General features: G+C 29.7%; 1 protein-coding gene and 1 non-coding gene across 7 annotated transcripts; both read right to left on the bottom strand.

Annotated features, from left to right (window-relative positions):
• Nucleotides 1-3,395: 3,395 nt before the first annotated feature.
• On the bottom strand, nucleotides 3,396-9,769 carry LOC137821691 (uncharacterized). The gene is made up of 7 exons (XR_016515817.1): nucleotides 9,629-9,769; nucleotides 7,390-7,475; nucleotides 4,885-5,259; nucleotides 4,541-4,749; nucleotides 4,323-4,447; nucleotides 4,092-4,235; nucleotides 3,396-3,679 (listed from the first exon to the last, which is right to left on the bottom strand). It is a non-coding gene; the product is annotated as an uncharacterized LOC137821691 (transcript).
• Nucleotides 9,770-13,096: 3,327 nt separating this feature from the next.
• LOC137821811 (uncharacterized) lies at nucleotides 13,097-21,202 on the bottom strand. 6 transcript variants are annotated; one of them, XM_068626574.2, is made up of 9 exons: nucleotides 21,036-21,146; nucleotides 17,338-17,426; nucleotides 15,737-17,247; nucleotides 15,551-15,641; nucleotides 15,293-15,450; nucleotides 15,127-15,178; nucleotides 14,947-15,026; nucleotides 14,764-14,857; nucleotides 13,097-14,109 (listed from the first exon to the last, which is right to left on the bottom strand). In XM_068626574.2, the coding sequence occupies exons 3-9, from the start codon at nucleotides 16,691-16,693 to the stop codon at nucleotides 13,565-13,567; spliced, it is 1,977 nt and encodes a 658-aa protein (XP_068482675.1). In that variant the 5' UTR covers nucleotides 16,694-17,247; nucleotides 17,338-17,426; nucleotides 21,036-21,146; the 3' UTR covers nucleotides 13,097-13,564. The 6 variants fall into 6 exon arrangements, 3 of the variants coding, with proteins under 3 accessions (XP_068482675.1, XP_068482673.1, XP_068482674.1); XM_068626572.1 differs by having other exon boundaries at nucleotides 15,737-17,426; nucleotides 21,036-21,202; XM_068626573.1 differs by having other exon boundaries at nucleotides 15,737-17,418; nucleotides 21,036-21,135.
• Between the last annotated feature and the right edge of the window lie 3,181 nt (nucleotides 21,203-24,383).

Raw genomic sequence — 24,383 nt, 5'->3', positions numbered from 1 at the left:
AGGATGTCACTTCATCAGAGGTAATCACGTTTCATGGACTAGTAAGAAACAAGCACGACTGCATTATCCACAACAGAAGTAGAATATGTATCAGCAACTCTGTGATATACACAATTATTGTGGAACAAGAATCAACTTGAAGATTATGACGTTCATGAAACACAGATCTCTATAATGTGTGGTAATAATGCAACAATTGGTTTATCTAAAAACAATTTTGCATTCAAGGGTCAAACATATTGAAATTAAACATCATTTCATAAGAGACTATGTCAAAAAGGGTAGGTATCGTGGAAATGCAGTACATCTCTACAGAGAACCAACTTGCAGATATTTTTACAAAACCTCTTGTTGAAGAGAGATTTTTAAAAATTAGAGATCTTTTGAGCATGAGTATTACTGAAGGATGATTAAATTCAGTTAGTGAAACCAAAAACTATTTTTTTTTCCTCTCGTAAAACGATTAAGTCTTTACATGCATATCACAAGACAATTAAATCTTTTCGTAAGACAATCACTCTTACAACCCAAAAATCACACAAGGACACTAGATTCTTTTTTAATCTTGGAAATTAAAATTATTTTTGCAAATATCTATTATTTCCTGAAAATCCAAGATTCTTGAAAATATTTTTTTAAAATATTTTTTTCCAATATATTTGAGCTGTCCTAGACTCATCCAATATCTATATAAATTGAGTCAACCTAAATACCTCCACATAAATTCAGAATGAGTCAATCAAATGAGACAAACTCTCCCATAAGAGTATCTTCTAAGTCCTCTAATCCAAATCAAGGCACTCAGGACAATTTGTTTTCCTCTCACAATTATACTTTTAGGTGAACTTGTGAATCTTCCATCTATACCTTAAGCATATATTGTTTATTTTTTCGCTATATATTCCCTCATTTAAATATATTTTAGTAATTTAAAAGAAGTAATTATGGTTTTAAACTTATTTTAAAACAAATACGCATTTTATTAATATTTTAAAATTAATTAAATATTTGTAGATAAATCCATAAATTATTTCGTCAAATATAAAATTATTGTAAAATTAATATTTTACATTTTTTTACAGATTTAATATTTACAGCAAATTTACTTGCAGATTTATAATTCATAGCAAACTTACATGCGAATTTAAATTAGCGACAGTAAAAACACTTGTAATCTTCCAATTATGATTTTTATAGAAAACAAATATTCAGATTTCTTTTTGACGATATTTCTTACGAATTTTAAATATATGTTCAAGTGAGTATTCATGAAGAATTATGTGTAAATTAAAATAAATAAAAACATAAGATTTCCTACAAATTTTTATATAAAATTTTAAAAAATCAACAAAAGATGAAAATTTCTACTTATGAAATTTGAAGAGGTAGCATTTAGAAAGGAATAGCAGGGGATTCTTATATGAACTTTATTCCCTAACAATTAAGGCAAACAAAATATTGGTCACTGTTTTTAAAATTAAATAAACTAAAGAATATATTATTAATTTATGGTTTATTATCGCAACCAAAGTTAATCTTTATTCGAACTAATGATTATCAAATGTATATTATTTTAAAAGTCATATAACATATTATATAATAAAGTAAATAATTAATAAGATACTTATAAACTGTTTAAGTTTTTGAGAGGATTCAAAAAAATAACTTATAACTTATAACATATTCATAGATTATTTTTAATAATTCTTTTTTAAGGTAACTTGTGAAAATAATTCATTATTAATATAAAAGGATTAACAACATTTCCCTTTGCATAGTTGGTAGATGTTTTTGCATTTTTGTCAAAATAAAGTTGAATCATACTTTGATTTTGGTAAAAATTATTTTCATTTGTTCAAATAACAATGTTAAAATTAATTTTAGAATAAATAATGAAATATAAACTGTTTTACTTAAAAATCATATTTAACAAATATCCATATTACAAAATCAATATTATCCTAAATCAAGTATTCAAAAACACTCTCCTAAGTACATATTAATAAATTTCTTAATTGTGTAAATATTTAATTAAGATGAGATTGAAACACGTATTAAGATGGAAAATTCGAATGCATGTGAGAGCCACTAATAAAGCTGAACGCGTGTTTGCAACATTTGAGATGTAAATCGTGCACAAACTAACTTCTAAACTAATATAAAAGCAAATAACAATAAGTTGCTTTGCAAAAACACGTCCAGTGACACAAAACGTGTTATAAACACAGTTACAATAAGTTTTGTTAGGGCTGATTTTAATAGAAGGGTTTACATCAAATATTTTAAATCTAAAATAATCCAGACACATGCTTGAAATAATTTTGTAAAATTGTGTGGATTGTCAAAATTTGAATTGAAATAAGTTTATAATAAGCTTTAATTCAAATTTAATATTTTTACTATTAGATAAACATTTTCATGAAAACTTATAAGTAAAATAAATAAATAAATGTATAAAATAAAATAAGTTTCTATATAAATTAATTTTAATTTGTAAGAAATTCATTTATATAACTTCTCTGAATTTTTATCTTTAATCTTTGCACAAATTTAACTTATGTCTCATTTTATTTTTCCTTTATATTTTTGTTTTTTTTTTATAAATGATTAGAAAAAAAATTATCCATATTCTTTATATGTCTATTTTCAAAAAGTTAAATGACATACCTAATGCGATTTAATGGAAAACATCTTATAGGAAAAAGTATAAGAACTATATTAATTGGTGCATAAGAGGTACATCAACACTGAGTAATACATCTAACGAGATTTATGCACCTAAAACAATTATCTTAAATTAATAGAGACAAACTCATATATTAACAGTGTATTTGATTTAACACAAAGTCTCATATCCCAATTTAAAAACCATAAGTTATTTAAAATTGTTTCAAATTATGAATAAATTATGAATTCACATCCGATGTGAAAACAATCATATACTAAATCAAGCTAAATTCTCCATGCACTTTCACCCAATCTTTCATTAAAATGACAAAAATTATCTTAAATGAAAGGAGATTGTGAATAAAAAAATATTCTCATAACCTTATTTCTGGAATATATTTCCAGATTTAAATTTCTGGAACACTTATTTGATTTCTGGAATAAATTTTCAGATTTTGTATTCCAAATTTAAATTTCCAAAACACATTTTTGAATTCTGATTTTTCTTTTCAGAATGCATTTTTAAATTGTGTTTCAAATTTGGATTTTCAAAACACATTTTTAAACTTCGATTTTTTTTTTCAAAAGGCATTTTCAGATTGTTTTAGATCTTTTTTTTTTCTAGAATGTATTTTTTGCATTTTGGATTTCTTTTTCTGGAAGGAGATTTTGACTTTTGAATTATATTTTGTAAATTCCAGATTTTCAAATCCATAATAAAAGGGTAATTTTGAAAATTTTGAAAGATGCATGTTCAAATTTATATGGTGCAGGAAGAACTTATTCCTCAACATCCTATTTCACATTTGGCAGATACAGATCACCACATGCCAAAACATTTGACAAGCTTTTCGAGCCTTTTGCCCTGTAATGTAATGGTCTCTAATATTTCAGGGGAAAACAAATCAGTAACCCAACCATGCATATACACTTTAACCTACACTTCATTAGCAAAGAGACAATTGATCTAATTTCTCGTGCTGATGGGAACAAAGATCATACAAAGAAAAGCCTGCAAAAAAGGAAGAACATTTTTCTTTAAAAAATTTACTCTTGATGGAGTTTCATCAGAACATGACAGAAAAGTTAGAAATTCCAAGAGTTCTGACATTTCACAAAATCATTATGAATTGCAGAATCCATAAGTACACATTTCTATTGAAGAGATAGTTATGGGCAGATCAAGCAAAAAAGTTACTTTAGCTGTCAAGGGTGGCATTTTACAAATAATGTTATACGTAGTTGATGAAAAAGTTGTATACATTTATAAGCTAAAAAAGTTACTAGAAGACATCCCACAAATAAAGCTTTTTACAAATTCCTGGAAAACTAGATAAGTGATTGATAGCAAATTTTCTAAATTTACAGCAAAAGTGTAAGATAATATACGCCCCTACATACAGAACTGTGAAACTCAATCTGACCTGTTGCGAGAGTTCATAGAGTTGTTGACACGGCAGATTAAGAAGCCACCAACTATTTCTGTTCAGGAGATTAATTGGACCGAATATTCCGACTGACTGACTTTGGCTTGAAAACACCCCACAAATAATACTTGGCACAAATTCCTGGAAAATTAGATAAGTGATTGAATTAAATACCTAACACAGCATATTTTCCAAATTTATAATAAAAGCCTAAGGTCTCCGACTTACTCCGTTCATTTGGAGGTAATACATGTGAAGAAAAAATGAGGAGCTCTATGTTGTTGATGACTGCCTTGAGAGCAAATTCTTGTTCAATTATATCATTCAGCACACCATCAAAAATTAACTCATCCCTAATTGATGTAAGAGAATATAAAAAACAAGGTTTACATAGAAAATTACAATACCAGTCAGTATGAGGAATATAATCCATTGACAAAGCATACCTTTCTTACTGTGGAAAAAAATAGAGACCAATACTATCACCGTTAGGAGGAGACATATCAAAACTCTCGGGCCAAATACCACACCTCGATAACATCTCTACATCAAGCAGTGTAGGAAGCTTTGTTACTGCCAAATTCACTTTTGCGCAAGCTTCGCTTGACACATAACAAGACCAAAATCTGTTGTGTTGTTCAATATAAATTGTCCCCTACAAAAATGTTTATGAAAAATAAGGTGCATAAATAACCCTCTAAGGGAATTTTAATAAATTACTTGAACTTCACTTCAATGATTAACTGGACAAAAGCAGCCTCAACACAGAAAAATAAAGCAAAAATCTCACGTCCAAACTGGATCATTAAGTGGGCGAGCACAGCTAGGCCTGTCAGTTGAAACATTTATAGGACATTTAATTGATTCAGGCTCCTCATAAAAGATGTCATTGTCCTCAAGGATCGGTTGCCTCTTCTCAATGTCTTTTTTCCTAAGGCATTCTGCAAGAAAACCTTCAGAGGATCTGACAGATTTTGGTTTTCTAACTGCCAAACTCTCCTTTTGCATTTTTAATCTTCTATTTTTAGCTTCAGTGATATCCGTTAAACGCTTGCTTTTTCTCAATTCTTCAGATCCACATCTTTTAGGATTATGTGGTGCACAGTCCTCACATTTCCAGATAATTGTTCCATCATCTTCTGTATAGAACTTATCTAAACAATAACTGCAAATATCTAAACTATTTGTTAAGCACATTTTACATATATCAAGCTAGAAAGAGAAGTACACAACATCTTAGGTTCCAATTTTATTTTATCACATCAAGGGCCAATTTGGGAGCACTTTCACTTCTCCACTTGAAACACAAGTATGCATGAATTGTTGATTTATTCAGATCACATCAATATATAAACTGGTGCAGTGTAAATTAGAATCCTACTAAGAAGAATATTAAGCTCCTTAATAAATTTACTACTTAACTGTACTCCTAGTTTATTATATAGAGATGCCTCTAGAACCTCATAGATTTAGTGAAATATTAGCTAGTTAGTCATTTTGAATTCACAAATGCAGCAACAATTTCTCAGATAAATTATTTTCCTTCATAAAGTAATAAATAATAACTCTGGAAGTGCTCAGAAGATGTGATTGGAGGCTATATGCAGATGGGCTTGCTCATCATATAAAGCTTCATTGATTGTGATCAACAAATGTTCACCTTTTTCAGTGACCGCCTTCACCATAAGAGTTCAAATGTTTTAGTTTCCCATTTTTAATACTCAATGAAATTGCAATCTTTGAATTCACACGCGAAGATAGCTACTTAAAAAAGAAAATTTGAATCATAATCAATGAAACTCATAAAGTGATAACCTATAATTCTAAACTTAGAGCTTCTAAATGTAGTCATTCAATAAAAGACCAAGCAAATTTATATTGTTAATACATGGTAGATTCATCAGGAGTACAAACATTACTGTTGAGAAATTCCTGCCGAAATTGTTATAATTCGGCAGATCTTTTCGTTAATGGGTTACAACTTGTTAGACAAAAGTACATAATATGTATACTCCAGCTTGAGGACATCTTAGAAAATACATTGTATGCGTATATTCAGTTAGTTCATTAGTCTACTTTTTGTTTCTTCACTTAATTCCAAACTACGATATTCTATTTCATATAGTTTTATTATAATGTGAGCAACAATATATTTTCCTTTTTCTTAAATTTTTGTCAGGCAATAGAGAATAAATGAGCCTAAATGTTGAAAATTACACAGTACCGATGACTTCCTATTTTTTCCAGTACATAAACACTAGAAGAGACAAATAAAACAAATCCAAATTCTGTTCTGACCTACCATATAATATCATATAAACAACACACTAAAAAACCATATGGTATTAGCTGATAACATATTTTGTTTTACATTTTTGGGTTGCAACAATAATGTAATACTTTCTTGTTTGGCAGTAATAGAGTTTTATACCAACATTAAAGGTTGTCAAAATTTCAAGTTAACTCTTACGATATTACAAACAAGATAGAAGAAACGAATTAACTTGCTGTCAAATTCCTTTTTAAGTAACCTAGGATAAACTCTTTAAATTTAGCAGATGAATTTTTAAAAAAGTGAGCAGATGAAGATATACTGTGACAATCATGCAACTCTTCATATTGTCTCCAATCCGGTGTTTCATGAGAAAACTAAACATATAGAGATTGATTGTCATTTTGTTAAGAGAAGTTGAGTTTATCAGCTCTAGTGAACAACTTGCAAACATTCTAACTAAATCTATAAAAGAACCTAGGATTCAGTTTATATATTTCAAGCTTGGTGCATATGATCTATATGCTCCAGCTTGAGGGAGAGTGTTCAAATGTAACATTATTTTTATTGTTATTTTCCTTTGTAGGTACCCAGCTTTAAGATTAGGGTTTTGCCTCTATTTGTAACCATATACATATATACAATACATCAATAAAAGGTAAAACAGTGTAAATTGAATCCACTGTATTTTCCCCATTTCATTTATTCAAGTACCATTAATAATATTTCTTCTATATTAGATAAGCTCTTACAAAATTTGCAAATCAAATCTACGAAAAATGTCTTGAGTTTATGTAGAATCTCAGACTTGAGAACCTTGCCAACATTGTATCAATTTTAAAAGTTATTAATACATACACATCTACTCATTTGATAAAATGTAGACTGTACTTTTGGTTGAACAAATTATGTAGATATCAAATCCAATAGCAGAAAAATATAATCCCAATTAATTATCCAAAACCTAAATCAAAGTACTGTCAGTTATTTAAAAGTGAGAACGATAACTCACATTACACATACCTATGCTGAGCACAAGCTTTACATTGGGCACAGTATACGTTGCACTTCGGATCTCCTTTGTCACCACATAGTAGACAGATATTTGTCTGTCAAGTTCATTGAGACAATTATGGACACACATTTTAGTATTAGGCCACGAAACAAACTATAAGTAGAAATGTCTTAGATAAAGGAAAACTATTGCCATCAATAATCATAGATAAATTCTAAATTCATTGAATATTGAGATAAAAGAAACATTAGAACTGCGCAGCAAAGTACAAAAAGGGTCCTGTCAACATTTTCAATTAAGAGCACAAACTCATCAAAATAATCACAAGGTCTAGTATTCATTATTCCTTAATATCCACTACTGAAACAAATTAAGAAAATGGGGGACAACACAAAAATCAGCAAAATGCAAAATTAGTCATTCCTTAGCATATCTCCTACAGGAGCACATTAACAAATGCGGCATACTCTAGTTCAACTTAAGCAACTCAAATGTGGTCAATTAGAAGTTGCAACAAATTTCTACGAAGTCGCAACTTATAACTTATAAAATTTTAAAGGATTTTGAAAACAAGATGCAAGCTTTCAGAAGTCAAATTATTGGAATAATTGTATCTTATTTTATGTTCAAAGTGTTCACAACAATCTTTAAAATCCATAACTTTATACAAAAGTATATGTATCTTACACATTTATATGACACTTTTTGGGCAACATACATGAAGATGCCCCTAAAAGATGTCATAAAAGACAGTAATGCTATTACAGACTCGTTCATGGTAAAGCATGTGCATGACAATATATTAGCCATAGAATTGATCACTTTACGCTAAAAATAATTACTTATTAAATGGATGGACTGTTCAAAAAAGTCATTATATTAAAAAAACTATAACATAAATCAGACCATTTTTAACCCGACTCCTTTATCATGTAGCCTATATATATACTTACGCTCAACCGGTTAATTTTATAAAACAATAATTTTATTTTTTTTAAATATTGAAAGATATTCATGTATTCTAATTTATATATTCAATCATTATATGTAGAATTAAAATTAATTTTATTAATAACATTTCAAATTTAAAAAATATTTTTATTTTTTGAAGTTTTTATTTAAATTTATTCTTTATTTTTAAAACTGAACAAAAATGACACAAATTTATCATGTAATTGATTGGTCAGCAGACCTGGCCATCCATTTTGCCACGGGTAAAAATAATAGTAGTGTGTGAGAATAAAGAAATGGAGGTGAAACTTCTACCAAATCAGTCTTCCACCAAACTTCCAAGTTGTTTAATATTTGCTTACTACCAGACTCTAAGTTGAACCTGTCCGTGTGTCTCATTTTTAAGGAAGATGGATCAAATTGTAGGAAAGGATGACAATAAGTGTTAGCTTGTGTAATTGAAGCATCCCCAAGGGGAGATTGGCCCGGTTCAGAGAAAGAACTAAATGCTAAATTGCATAACTTAATAGTTCACATCTATAAAAGTCTAGAAGACTTTTCTGGTTCAGCAAAGTGTAATCAGTGTTTAAAAACTGAGATAATAATAAAAAGTGAAAACCTGAATTATAAAGCTTGGAAGTATGTTTTTATTGCTGAAACGTTTAGGGAAAGTGCTAACATTGAAGACATCAATAAATCTTTCTACAAACGCAAATCTGTATAGGAAATAAGAAAAATAAATAAAAGTTCTATAATTTAAAATTAGTTTATAGATAAATTAAAGCAATCTTTTTCATAAAGTGTAATGTTAATTCATTTATTTATTTTCTTCTCAAACAGTATCTTTAAAAAAGTGCTCCAACACAAACAAATCCTAATGTTAATAATATGAAATCAGGTGTATAGTAAAAGAAAAAAAGGTGAGCAACAAAGAGAGTAAGCGACTGAGAATCGGAAGTGGTATAACTGTGATTTGATTTTTCGAATTCTAGAAAGAAAAAAAAAAGGTTTTGAAGGGTTAGAGAAATGTGCCTGTGCGCACACTTTTTGTCTTTTAGAATTAGAATAAAAGAACAATATCGAATCGCTAAACTTTGACTACGACGGTATCGTGAAAATTCTGAGAAACTCCACTGCCAAAATTGACTGAACTAGTTTCGGTGTTTCAGAAGCTATTTTTCAGGAGTAAATTATTAAGTATAAAGTTACGAAATTGTTTAGAAAGAGAAGTTCACATTGCAGCATGGAATTCGAGGGTTAGAGAAAGGGGAAAAACAAGTTCATATTGTTGTGTACCTTTTCACAGTGATGAATCATCTTCACAAATCGCTCTGCCTCTACCAATGAACAAGTTTCGCCAAACGCTGGAGTTAAACCGTTCCATCTCCCATCTCTCTTCTCTTCTCTTCTCTTTTTCACTTTCCTTTTTTTACATTGTATCACTACACCCTAGGTCTTTTTATTTTCTCTTCACATAGCATTATTTACTATTTTTAAATTTTCAAGTTGAAATTTATTTATTTATTTATAGTAAATTAAAATGAAAAATGAAAAAAATATTTTTTTTTCTTACTTCGTGCCATTTTTTTGAAGAAAAGGATTTTACTCGAAGAGTACACAAAAAATAACTTCACTTATTTTTCTTAGAATGATTTTTTTAAGAATAATAATACTGGACTCTACCAGTAAAATATTTTTTTCTTCAATAATATCTCTTTCTCACTTTTTATTCTACTTTACTATTTCATAGTTTTAATATTCTGATTTAAATTTTGGTGACTAAAGTGGAGAGAATTAATAAAACTTTAAGGTTGTGATTGGATTAGAGAGAGGATTTGAGGGAGTGGACTTGTAGTGATTTGAGGGGGAAGTGTAAAAAATGTGTAAGAGAATTTTTATTTTTTTAAATATGTAAAATGTAAGTTTACAAATTTACCATTTTTATAAAAAAAAAATTAAATAATAAAATATGAGATATTTTTGTGTTAATTTTAGTTAATTAAAATTGTATAAATACATATAAAAATTATTTTCGTAAAATCAAATCAAAATTAAAATTAATTTTTATTATTGTTAATATTATTATTTAATAAATTTATTTTAATTCTTATTAAGTATTAATTTATATTTATATTTATTATTATTATTATTTTATTTACTATTATTATTTTATTATATATTATTTTTATTTAAATTTTTAAAAATTAAGGGTAATTTAGACTTTTACAATGGTTTGATGTATTTTTCTTAAGATTTCCTTATCTTTCTTAATTGAATAGAGAAGATAGTTTTTATCTCTCTCGCAAATCAGCGTCCTTTATTCTGTGTAATTGAATGAAAACAAATAAAAGAAATCCGTACATTTCAATCCGAATATGCAAGAGAGCATAAATCTTATTTCAAAGTTTTTATTACTAGTGAAAAATAAGTATTATCTTAGTATATTTTAAAAAAGTAATACTAATAATTATGGTTATATAGTAGGGTTACTTAAAGATAAGAGTGATTTATAATGCGTAATACTTTTGAAGTGTGTGTAGAGCTATTTTTAATATTTAAATAATATTTTTTATTTTTTATTTATAATATCATTAAAATTGAAACTAAAATATAAAATATGTAAATATATATATATATATATATTTATATTACTAAAAATAAGTTACCATATACCACATGGACACACAATGAATTTATTCAGAAGATTTGTTTACCAATTAAGTTACAGTGAAAAGTAAAACTTACAAGGGATATTATACAATTAAGACCTACACTTTGTTTGGATCTGTTTGTGTAATGTGGCACACTTTGTTTGGATCTGTTCGTGTAATGTGACGTATATGATAAAAGCGTTGATGTTCCGATTATTTGTTTTGATGATCCATTTATTTGTGATTAAGGGAGAGGGGATGTGTGGGGGAGGACTATTCATGGTTCTCTCATCAAAACAAAGAAAGGTGTTGATGTTCACATAGAGAACTATTGGTGGTTCTCTCAAGATAACAAAGAAAGATGTTGATGTCATTATTATTCTTATATTTTTTTCTCTTGTTGTTGTGATGAATAGTAGAAAATTAACTGATAATCGAAGCATTTGGAAGTAAACACGTAGATAAGATTATGAGAAGAATCAATTATGTATTGATTTTAGTTGTATAATCTATTATGAAGAGTTTTGTTTTAAGTACATAATCAATTATGAAGAGTTTTGTTTTAAATACATAATCAATTATTAACTAATTTTTGAATCCATAATTGATTATCAACATCTTGGTTTTAAGTGCATAATCGATTATCAATTAATTTTGAACCTATTATCGATTATCAATTAATTTTGAACTTATAATCGATTATCAACAACTTGGTTTTAAGTGCATAGTCAAATATCAACTAATTTTGAACTCATAATCAATTATCAACACCTTGTTTTTAAGTGCATAATCAATTATCACATATGTTTCATCCCATAATTGATTATAGTTTGTTAGTTGTGAATTTTGTAATTGATTATGGTCAATTTTTTTTGTTAGGTCATTTTGTTTTGTCACTAGATCAACTGGTTTTTGTGATTTAAGGTTGGTCATGTTTATAATTATGTTTTAGTGTATTATAATTATGTTTATATGAATATGTTTTTGTGTATTATAATTAGTTAAAAATCTATTTTTGTGTATTGTAATTAGTTATAATGGTGACCCTAACTCTAAACTTAACCCTAATCCTAATCCCAAAAATTGTAATTAGTTATAATGGTGACCCTAACTCTAACCTTAACCCTATCCTAATCCCAAAATCCAAAATTGTTAAAGTGACTCTGAGCGTACATCATAACTCTAACCTATAAGATATGGATTGTTAATTATTTTTAAACGCTTTTTAGAATTTCTAATATTAAAATTTTTATTATAACTAAAAAAATATTTTTATGACATCTTTCATGTTCCAATAATATTAAGTAACTCATATTTTTTTGAAAATAATTATCCAACAATATCGAAAATAATGAACAAATTTTTAATGAACTAAAATCTATATAAAAATACCTCATATTTAATTATTTAAATATCTTTAAAGATAAGAGTAAATTTATAAGATGACATTTTAAACATTTTAAAAAAATAAAAATTTTCTCATTACCATCTCATCAATCACAAACTTTAATAAATTTCCCTCACCAATACACTTTACATATTTTAAATTCAAACATCTTCATTTTTTTCACATTTTCCTCTCCAATAACTCTAAATTCACTCCCTCAAATTTTCATACATTTCCTCCCTAATTCAAATACACCACTAGTGCCGGAAAGCAAATATTAAAGAATGAAACCATTTTTATAGATTATGATAAGTTGGAAGAAAATTTAGCAGTATCCTTTAGCAAAACTTAAAAAACATATATTGGAAATATTAAAGGAATTGAGACTTAGACCACTTGAAAGTCATAAACTGGTAATCCAACCTTTATGAATAAAAAATCTTTAAAAAAGAAGGTTTTGTAGAAATTTTGCTGGCATTTTGAATTGAATTTAGACTTGGAGGGAAAAAGTGCATTATCTCAAACTTTGTTTTGTTTTTAATGTTAAGGTCAAACTTTTAACTGGACTCATTAATGAGTTAAGCTTAAGCATCTATTTGTTTTGGCAAACCAAATTCAAACTTAAAGAGATTGGTTTGAATCTGCTTATTTACACATCTGTTAAGAAGAAAAGTTAAGATATGATTATGAATAAAGGGAAGTGCATAAACCAACAAAAGCTCGTAGTTGAACAAAAATTCAATTGAGTTTTCTTCTTTTTATTAATCTATACCTATGGTATAAGCTAACTAATATTCACAAAAATAAATGATACAATAACAAAGCTCAGGGTTCTCTGGTGGCCTGACTCTACAAGCAGACCACTTTAAATCGGTGACATACTAAAAGTGCAAATGTACAAACTCGTGGAATATGTCAAGAATGTTTGACATCTATCATGAATTTAGTAATGAGAATACTCGTAGTTGAGCAGAAAACATTGCTCAGATAAACATCTTACTCAATGCCTCAATTTTTCTGTAGGTTATGCTAGGAATCCAAGGCCCTGAAACTCTTTCTATGAATGTCCATCTTTTACCAGGCAAACCACCCTTCATAGCTGCCAAAGTCATTCATATATGGAAAGGCAAAGCCATAGAACCTTGAACGCAAAGTAACTGGTTATTTTACACTCCACAAAGCCATGCCAGTGTTCTAAAGCCTAATAGGAAGTCCAAAGTTGTGGAATGTCTTGATGGTTCCATCACAACCTGCTGTCACAATTGATAGTCCCCATGTTTCTGATACGTACTTTTCATGGGAAGGATCTTTTATACATGGCTTCTGGTGATCAAATTCAACTTCTGCAAGAGGTAAATCCCAACTAGGAAGCTTCTCTTCGGGCCACGTCACAGAACCCCGACATGTACCATCAATGGAGAACCAACTTCCAAAAGAAAAACGTTCTGATTCCCTGACACCATGAGCAGCCTCTAGTTGGTGCTGCATTCCTGAAGAATAGTGGGCAAAATCTTTGCCAGAACCTTGTTCTGTAGTCATGCCAGACCAAGGTATTGCAGTAGTAACCCCTTGAGAGCCAAAGTACTCACATGAATACTTGGATTTTGTACTTTTGGGAGAAGTATTTCCCAAGTCATTGAAGTTCCAAATATACACACGAGAGTCCCCTCCCACTGAAATTATATGCTCTCCACCAGAGGTAAATGAACCAGACATCTGACTTCCAGACCTTGAAAGACCTGCAAATAGTAGAATGATCAACCAACTTAGAATAGTCCGTGTGAATTAAGTATCGATAATGAAATTATGTAGAAAGAGGAAACAAGTTTTATCTTAAATTTATGAATGAACCAGTGGGTTTTGCAAACCATGTACAAGCCCCAAATTAGAATAGGTGAAGTAAAAGATCACATAAGAACAAATGAAATCCACACACAACTTAAAACATGTCTTTTAAAGATACCAAGTAAAGGATGCAAACCAAATTGGTGATTTAAAAAATGAAATGTCTGCCTGTGTTTAGGGATCAATAGAAAGTAATCAAATCTCCATAGAGTGACAGGTCCAATGCTATATTGATGTGCTCTAACTAAAACAACTTAAGAATTTAGTTTCATAAACTATCTATAAATGGAAAATAAAGACTTTCTGTAGTATTTGACATGCATATAACTTTTCATTAGATACACAAGGTAGGCATTCAGTTTAAAGATGACATACTTAACAATTTCTATAATAATCGCCCAAGTTTAAAACTTGAAGTATTCAACAGTGTTTTGACTACTAATGCAACCAGATCAAAAGATCATACTGAAAAATCATGCAATTGTTTAAAGATATTAATAACTAATTCAACAATCATGTGGTTGACTATTCATGGCTTAGTGCTCTACCTTTATATGTTTGAACAAGTTCAACGCCTTCCAATATTCTAACTTTGGAATCTTCAGATGTAATCATAACTCTCTGATGGTTTTTCTGAGAAAACTGCAATGTGACAAGGGTGTTGAAATGTAAGCAAAGTAAGTGAAAAAGTATAGATTTTAGTAACAAAAGTTTCAAGAAAGAAACAAAACCTGAATGCCTGTAATCTTGTTGCCAGATGTTCTCTTCTTTCCATTGACACGAATTTGGGCATCAAGCTGGAAATGTTTGCCTAAACAATTAGAAATCCTATTTAGAGACTTTAATTCATATAATTTTTGGTGTTTTCCCCTTCTAAAGGGAGTTCAAGACTTAATTGACTAGTAAGATACCTGAGACAACATAAAAGCGGCAATTGCCTGTGAGGGAACCAACTACAAACCCCTGCACAAGTAAATAGTCATAGGTTAAACATCTAATGAAGAAAAGAATCTAGAATTGTGATTAGTAACAAGACATACAAAATCACAGATATTCGGTCAAGAAATCACAGCATACTTGTCCATCTGGTCGGAAACTTATTGCACTAATCACATCTCGTATGTCTGCCCAGTCAACAACTCGCTCTTCATGTATCCCCCATATTCGGACTTTGCCATCTATGGAACCACTGATGAAGAAATTTTCGTCAACGGGGTTGAACTGAATGCAAGTCACTGTTTCCATGTCAGAACAACAAACAAAGATTATTATACTTGTTTGATTAATCAGCAAATTATGAAAGTAAACAAAGCATATGTGGTAAATAATACTTACCATAGTCTTTGTGATGGAAAACACTTAGACATTGATTACAACCAATTTTCCACAAGCGAACAGTTTTATCCGAAGAAGATGAAAGGAGAGTCTGCAAGACGAACTCTAGATCAGATTCAACAAAGTTTGCAAATAGAACAAACATAAATTGCATAAAAATATAAAACTTTTGCAAATTAAACTCACATCTGAATTGGACCAAGCCAAATCCAAGACATCTCTGGTGTGACCATAAAATTCATGCAATGGTGATTCCTCGACTTTCAAAATCTTGTTAGGAAGAACAGCAAAGGATTGACTTGAGTGTTTCTTCTGAGAGCAAGAGGAGCCACGTTTCACTTTTCTAACAGCACTGTCCTCCGCATTGAAGCAGATACTAGATGTATCTAGTGATGTCACACGCCATATGCGTATTACACCATCTTCACCTCCACTAGCCAGATATTGGCCATTGGGACTAAACTTCATAGTCCAAATCAGGCCTTCGTGAGCTCTAATCTCTTGCCCAATATACAGAGCACTCAACTCCATCCACCTCTTCTTATTCTGCTTTACTTTTATTCTACGACTTTTATTTGGCCCTGAATCCAATTTTGAACTGATTTTACCCCAACCTCCTTTTTTGTTGCTCATAAAGTGCTGCCACCAACTTTTCTTCTCTCGAGCCTCAGCTTTTCGATGTCTAATCTCTTCATCTGTAAAAGAAACCTCATAAATCTTCTCTTCTGAACTTGCATCTGGTTTATCTTGGGGACCTCCTTTCTGATCGTCAAACAAGTCTTGTGCCTCAGAAGTTGTTTCCCTTCCCGAGAGAACCAACTCCTCAGAAACCCGATCATAAGGCAAAATACAACTGGAAGTATTTGAAACTGCCCCACTATCGCTGGTCCTCTCCAGTTCAAATCTCACTGATGAGTTATCAGAATTCATCATATTATTCTCTTGAGCACAAACCTTGGAAGAACCATCATCCCATCCCATCCCCTGCAAAAACTTTCCCCTCCTTTCCTTCACACTCACAGGCTCATTCACCCACATCTCATAACCCAACTCTTCTTCTGTCGAAGCAGACGCTTGGATTGGTGAAAAACAATCCACTGAGTCAAAAAACACATCACAACCTCCCTCATCAGAGATCAGCATAGCGTGCAGTCAAACGCAAATGTCCCACATAAGAAGAAAAAATGTCACCTCCAACCCTTTCCCTGCTTCTGTGACACCTTAAATACCACACCACGCCCCCAAAATCAAGGGAACAAGTTTCTTTCGCTGATGGAGGAAAACTAAACTGAATATAAAATGCCACCACCACAAGCTAGGACCAAGTACGAGGAACCTCTCAGAAACTCAATAAAACAGCCAATGACAACACTTGTTGGCATGTTGGGAACCCTCTCAAGACCAGGATCCCAATATATAAAATAAAAAGAGCAATAAATTATTCCTCAAACCCCAATAACACCTCAATAGAATAACTAAATTCAAAAACCAGAACCTAAAAGATACACAAGAAGAAGCTAAAACCGCTTTGAGATGAAACACTACCCTCTTCTTGAATTCAAAGTTATCACCGACCCTATTGCAATGTTCTCCACAACACCAAATCCAAGGTCAAACAAAAGAAGTCCTCTGAGTGCAGTGAACCGAGAGGGATTCAAGACACAGAGAAACTGGCGGAAGAAGGAAAGTGGTGTCACCTAAAAAACAAACAAACCAACTAAGTCACCTCGAGATTGAAGAGTGAAACTGCATGCACGAACGGCTCAACACGATAAACAAGATGTTACTGTTCTCTGCACTCTGCAACTACAACAACCACTCCACATTCACCTTCATGCTTTGCTGTAATCCTCACCTATTATCTCCCTCTGCGTAGCTAACCAAAGAGAGAATTTCAAGATTATTTTATACTTTTAAAATAATCATCAAATAGTGACATAAGTTTAATATTGACTGTGTCATAAAATAATAATAATAATAAAATAAGAATGATATTGTTACAACATTACATTAAAAGTGAAGAGACAAAAAGTACAGAATTTTTAAAAGCATTTCGCTTTCGATGGATAGGACCTGCTAAGTGAAAAGAATATGCCTACATCAAGCATAAGTGTTGCTGAACCAGAAACCACAGATCTAAAATTCAGTCCATTCAATTCACCACAATAGGATCTAACTCCATGGTCTTTTCATTATGCCAAAAGGTTTTTCAGTTTTACAAAAATCTTCTTTTTCTTTGTATTTGTTTGTTGGAAGAGAAGGAAAGGAAATATATATAACAAATAACACATGACACAGCTACAAAATTTTAAAGGAGTTAGTGATATTAATTAAGACTAAGATTAGTATAGCTAGATAATTCCATGATTGATGGTTGCTCCTAGCATTGTCTTTAAGGCGCATTTATGGCTATAAGAGCTATTGTAGAGATAAAGGATTGAAGAAGAAAAAGAAAACAAGTGAAAATGGTTTGTGAAGTAGTGGAGTACTATTAGGCTCAACTAGTACTGGGTGCTATGTAAGTGCCTTTTACCCTTCATAGAAAAAGCGATGACTCGAAAGTGTTAAGGCCTAAGGATGACATAGGTGCCCACTTGGAGCCTATAGGGGTTCCTTATTACAGCAAAACATTATAGCACCCCTCTCTTCCTCTGCAATGCAGTTCAGATTTTAATTTCTTGGGCTTCGTGTGATGTTTTGTTTCCCCCATTAATGAGGGGTTGTTGGTATTATGCAACAAAACTAATACTGCACCTTAATAGTAGGACTACTCTTTTTCCTATCTCTATTTTTTTCATTCCTCTTTCTCTAGAAATTGACATCTCATCAGGTTTCCACAAAACATTACAACTATTCTCACCGAGCCTCACTACCAACTAACTAGCTGCCTCTGTAGTTCTAAGCTTCTTCGTATCAACAAGAATTTACTATAGACAGACAGTTAAAATTTTAACACTCTGATTCCTTAAAAATATTCTTTTTTTCATTAAAAAACATTATTTTATTTTTCCAAACTTATGCATGCGCATTGGTGTAATTCAATTTTTATTAAAAGATCCTCTCATAATTTACTAGTCATGAGAAATTATTCATTAAAGTAATTAGATTAAGAGAAAAAAAAATATGTAAAATTAGTCTAAGCGAGAGTGTATGTATATATAATATTTTAATTCATAAACAGTAAGATTAGTCTCATACTTCTACCAAAGAAGAGGAATATATATATTATGATGAAAAATGTTGCATGGTGCATTCTGATTTTTAGTACATGGATGGAAAATAATAATAATGAAATATTGGAAACGATGTGATAAAAGAAATTAAAAAAATAGATAAAGAAAACATGAAATAGAATTAATGTACAAAATACATTATTAGTTAAAATTTCTGTCAATATTTTTTTAAAATTATATAAATATTAATAAATATAAAATAATAATACTGTTATTATTATTATTTCTTGGTTTCATGCTAATGACACTGAAAGGACCTTTCCATGTTACCACTCTCTATGTCCAGGGTAATCAAATCTCTGTATTTCCTATTTAAAATTGGGTTTTTCCTATTTTGGATAGATTTTTTTAGCAGCAAGCCACTACAAGAAACTCACACGACTAGGTTGAATGACCCATCATCCATTTAAGAAGCAATGGAAGGGCTTTTTATCTGGGTGTGTGACATTTCCAGAGTATAATGTATATAAAAACTATTGGAAGAAGTATCTGAGTTGAGTGTAGCAAAGCAATTTTCATATTCCAATTAGTTTAAACCAGAGTTTAAATCCTCTAGTTAGAGAGGAAGAAGCTACTCTGTGAACAAGACCTGAATGGAAGATGGTACATAACATATGTCTAGAGAAAATTGGTGAAAATTAAAATGCATATGATAAGATGGATCGTAGTATACATCATTGTCACCACTTAGCATCCTTCGAACCTTCCAAAACCTCCCTCCAATATCACAACTCACACTTTCACCTTAATTTGAAAAGAATGATTTACCATATAAACTAGTTTCTTTTAGTTTGAGGGATTTTCTTTAAGATTAATAAAAAATGTAGAGTTGAAAAGATTGAATAGATGAATTTGTTTGAGAAATAGGTATGGACCATATGGTAGGTATATGACACTAATAAGTGTGGAGCCACAGCCACTGGAGTGTAGGGTGAGAAGCCCCTTTCAATTCTGATATTTTTGCTTCATTATCTCTTTGTTTAATGTTATCCCAAACCGCACAAGCACTAGCTGTAATATAATGGATGTTTCAGAATCATGCACTCGTGCCAACTTCTTCTAAGTGTGTTACCATGTGCCCGCAATAATTAAGATGAATTAAAGTATTAAAAATACAGTGAACTATGCTGTAGGAACTCTGACACGTATCTTATTTGTCAATAAAACAAGGATATAATGTTTATTAGCGAATCCTTCACATGCCCAATCAGTTCCTTTAAAGTATGCTTGTGGTTGATTAGTTGTAATGTAACTAATTGAAGATAATAATCAGCAAACATCTATCATCTATTACATACTATTCATATATGTGTGTAGTGTTACCTTTTTCATCTTTTAAAGAGGTTAATTAATAGTGTTTCAGAGAGGCAAACAAAGATGGAAAAATTGAAATCTAACATAGCAGCCACTGGGCAATTTCATTTAACTGTTGAGGGCAAAGAAAGAGATGTGAGAAATCTCACATGCATGATGGATGCTTTTTATTACGGAATGACAAGACGAGAAGGTCTATTGAACTTTTAAGACCTGAATCTATGTAGCATTTGCAGATTAAGAACATAAAAATCAGAACACTATAGCAGATTTGATATTACAAGAACACCTTTTAGTGTCATTAAAACGACCCTTGTGGTCTTGGCAGTTTATACACATAGCATCCTCACTTTCACGTGGATTAAAATGAGAAAGAAAATGGAATGATGAATTAATCCTACTAAGTTGGTCGCCAATTTCAATCGCAGACCAAGCATTGCATACCATGGAGCAGTGGCATATTTAAATTATTAGGCGTTTTGCAATGCCAATCATGATATTTGATTTCCCTAGTCTCTTGGGTCGTATTCACTTTCTTATTTTGCTTTATAATAATGGTTCACAAATATCAGAAAGGAGTAAAAAAGAGAGGAAAAAGATGAGGAAGAAAACAAGATAGGTGATTTCATTCCAGAAAATAGTGAGTTGCACTTCCAGAGATTTGCTTTCTAAATTTGCTTTTATCCCACAAAACAATAAAGTGAAGCAAATGGAGGGAGACATGGCGAAAATAGACACAGGAAGAGCAACAGGGTATGTGAAATTGACACAAATAAAGCTTTTTTTTTCCTCTCAAAAAGCCAGAGGTGGAAGCTTCATAGTGCACACATAAATTCATTGATTCATTGATTTTTTGATGATGGAACACAGAGACAGATAAAATTAAAGGGTCTGTATGAGAATTAATTAAGAAGATGAAGAGTGAAGTGAACACTAACCTCTAGGGACCCAGTACTCTTTGGCTCATGAAAAAACTTTGGACTCAGATTGCAATCATAGACACAGAGGGCAAAGCAGTGTCATAATTGATGTCTTTTTATCTATAGTAGCTATGTACTGTCGTATATATATAATGCTTGTTCGCATGAAGAAGCAAGCCCACTTTGCTTCTCTCCTTCTCCCACAACTTACTTTTATATGTTTTCTCAAAAAATCAACTTTTATATGCTTTTTAAACATAATTTTAAAGTATATTGTTACTATTTATGAGATCAGATAGTATTTTCAAAAGAGTGTGATCATAATTTATAACTTCAAATAAATTTCATTAAATAACAAAAATTGTGTTCAAAATAATGTGATAAAAGATACACTCTTAGCACTCTCCTTCGATTACTTCTCTTTTCAAAAATTTAATTTATAAACACATTTCACTTTTGATGTCCATTTAGAGGAAAAGATCAGAGAAATGTAAACATAAGATTCTACAAAATAGGATGGAAATATTATAGAATAAAAACGTAACAAAAATTTTATTTTATTTAATTTTCGATGCATTTAAATAACATTACGACAAGTGAAGATTTTGTGTTAATAACAATGATTGCAGTACTCACGTTAAAATAGTGAAAATAATAGTAAAGATAATAATGACAACAATAAAAGAATTTATTTTACAATATTATTTTTAATTTAGCTACCTCCAATGAAAATAAGAAAATGCTAAACTAGTAAGATGTTGTATACTAAAACAATACTAAGAACATTACGCAAAACAACTTAGCATAATAGGTTAGTAGAATAATATTGTTACTTAAAATAAAATAAAAAACAGTGAATTATGAATTATTTTTTTTCTTTTATATAAACTTGCTTATTAAAACTGTTTATTAACGTATACTGGAAGAAAAAATTTGATCAACATTATCCAATTTATTAGAAGTTTGAAGTTTAAAATATACCATTACCAACAAAGTATTTCCTCATTTTCCACTGTTTTTCTTCTTGAATATTATTATGAAGTTTCAACAATTTTGTAGCCTTGAATGCATAAACCCAAAGGACCAAAGCTATCTTTACAATATTGCTAAAATTAAGTTAGCATAAATTCAGGTATTGATTTTTTTTAACATATAGTTATGAATATTTCTCATAAATATTTAGTATACATTTATATATTTGTTAAGAAAATAAAATATTTTTTATAGTCATTTCCTTATTATATAACTCTAACTTTATGTCTAAACATAAGTCCATGCTTTTGATAATAAAAAAATACATACCATAAACATCAAATTGCTCTGCTAAAAAAGAAATTAATTTAAAGTTCTTAAAATTTGAATATACTTGATGCAAAGAAATTAAAATAATCCACTCTAACTGTAACACTAAAATGATTTGAAAAAACGTGGAAGTGTGGAAGCCACGGAGGCAATAGGGTTGTAGGGCTCTAGCATCCCTAGTTGTTAGGGACAAATCTCTCTTCAATCTTCTCTCGATTTCTTCTCATTTTAAAGCAAAAAGTTATCATACTTATCCCTTTTATAATTAAAGGGTTTTTGCAGTTGCAAGTCTTTGACTCTGTTTTCTGCATGCAAATACTCAAAACCTTTATATCAAACTATAAAATATAAAGCAAACACAAACTCCATAATTTTTTATTTAGACTTATTTTTTTATTTCTTAATTCATTTAGTGTCAATAAAAAAATTAAGTTTGAACAGAAAGCATTACTAATTTAAAAATTAAAATATAATGGTAGAACCATGTGTCCTTTAAAGAAAGCTCTTTAAAATATAAGGAGTCTATTTTTTTTTCAAATGTTTATTTATGGTTGGCCCCAGTTTTTTCCACTGTAGGGTTCATATGACTCTTTAGGGTGTATTATAAGTTCTTATATTGAATTTCATAAAGTTGTTTAAGTCTCATTTGAGAGTTTAATCCTTTGAGTAATCTCATTTATTTTCAACGTTTATTTATTTGAAGATGTTTCTTGAGAATTTCCAGAGAAATAATTTATGTTTTAGATGTTTATTTTCTCCAAGTGTGAAATAATTCACATATGTTTCCAAAATAAAATATATTACCTCTGCCAAATTAACGCGAACATATGGTACGTCTTTCAAAATGGGATGTGCATTAGTCCCTTATACACTATAATCTTATACACACTAATGTGTAATTAATATATGGCTACAGTTTTTCAAGTGAGTTCTGTCTATAGAAACATTCCTAATAAGCTCTTATAAAAAAATATTTTTTAAGCTTTTATTGAAATATTTTTCATATATATGTAAAGTTAAATTTTTATTACAAAAGCTGAGAGAACTTTTATAAAATCAAAACATATTCTTCTTTGATTGAACAATGTATCTGAATTAATGGTAGTTAAATACATAATAATGAATAATGTATATTTTGAAACTTTCACTTATATATATTATTTTGAGTGAATTTTAAGTGTGGTGTGAATCTTAAGGATAAATTGATATAATTCTTAATTTTAGTTGTTTTGTGATATGATTAATAGTATATATATAATAATATTTTAGGTTTAACTCTATATTATACTACAATAAAATCATTAAATAAAAATTAATTTTAGAAATAGAAATAATTAATTATTATATTGATTTAATTAAAAAATATTTTACAAATTAACAAATTTTTTATATCTAAAATAGTTTCTAAACCCTAAACCTTAATAAAAACCTTATTTTATAAATTTTTATTAGTAATAGAAACCACTTTATATACCAATAATTTTTTAGTCTCTAAAATTATATCTATTTTAGTTAATATAGTGACTACTTACTTTTTGCCTCTAAATTTTGTTGTTATTTAATAATTTTCTTGTAGTGGTATATTAAGAAATAAACTTTAAGATTAAATCAACCTTAGAAAATTTTATAAAATAAGGTTCTCATTCACTTATACATTAAATGTTCTTATCTCTAGTCAATATGAGATCTCCAACACATTATTCTCGTAGAGACATGTCAACTCGTGTATATTACTATATATTTATAGGTGGTCTGATAGCGGGTGATCTCATAAGTCCACTAAATTCTTATTAAATAAACTCTAAATAATCTTGTAAGGTTGAGTTAGGTACAATTTTAATAGTTTAAATATATATTATATATCAAGTTGAGTTTGATAGATGAAAACTTTTTTTAATTTCTACTATCAATGTCTATAGTAGTTGATTGTTTAATAAGGTAGTTGCTATATTTGATATATATATATATATGTATTAATGTCTAAGAGTTATAAGCTTGGTTTGTTTTGAAGTTAAATAAAATTAAAGTTAATTTCTTAAATATAATGAGAAATAGTGTAACATT

Source organism: Phaseolus vulgaris, chromosome 9 (assembly GCF_051622355.1).
Source record: "Phaseolus vulgaris cultivar YP4 chromosome 9, ASM5162235v1, whole genome shotgun sequence".
In the NCBI taxonomy this organism is placed as follows: domain Eukaryota; kingdom Viridiplantae; phylum Streptophyta; class Magnoliopsida; order Fabales; family Fabaceae; genus Phaseolus; species Phaseolus vulgaris.
Note: the sequence above shows the minus strand (reverse complement) of the source record. Positions and strands in the feature narration are given on the sequence as shown.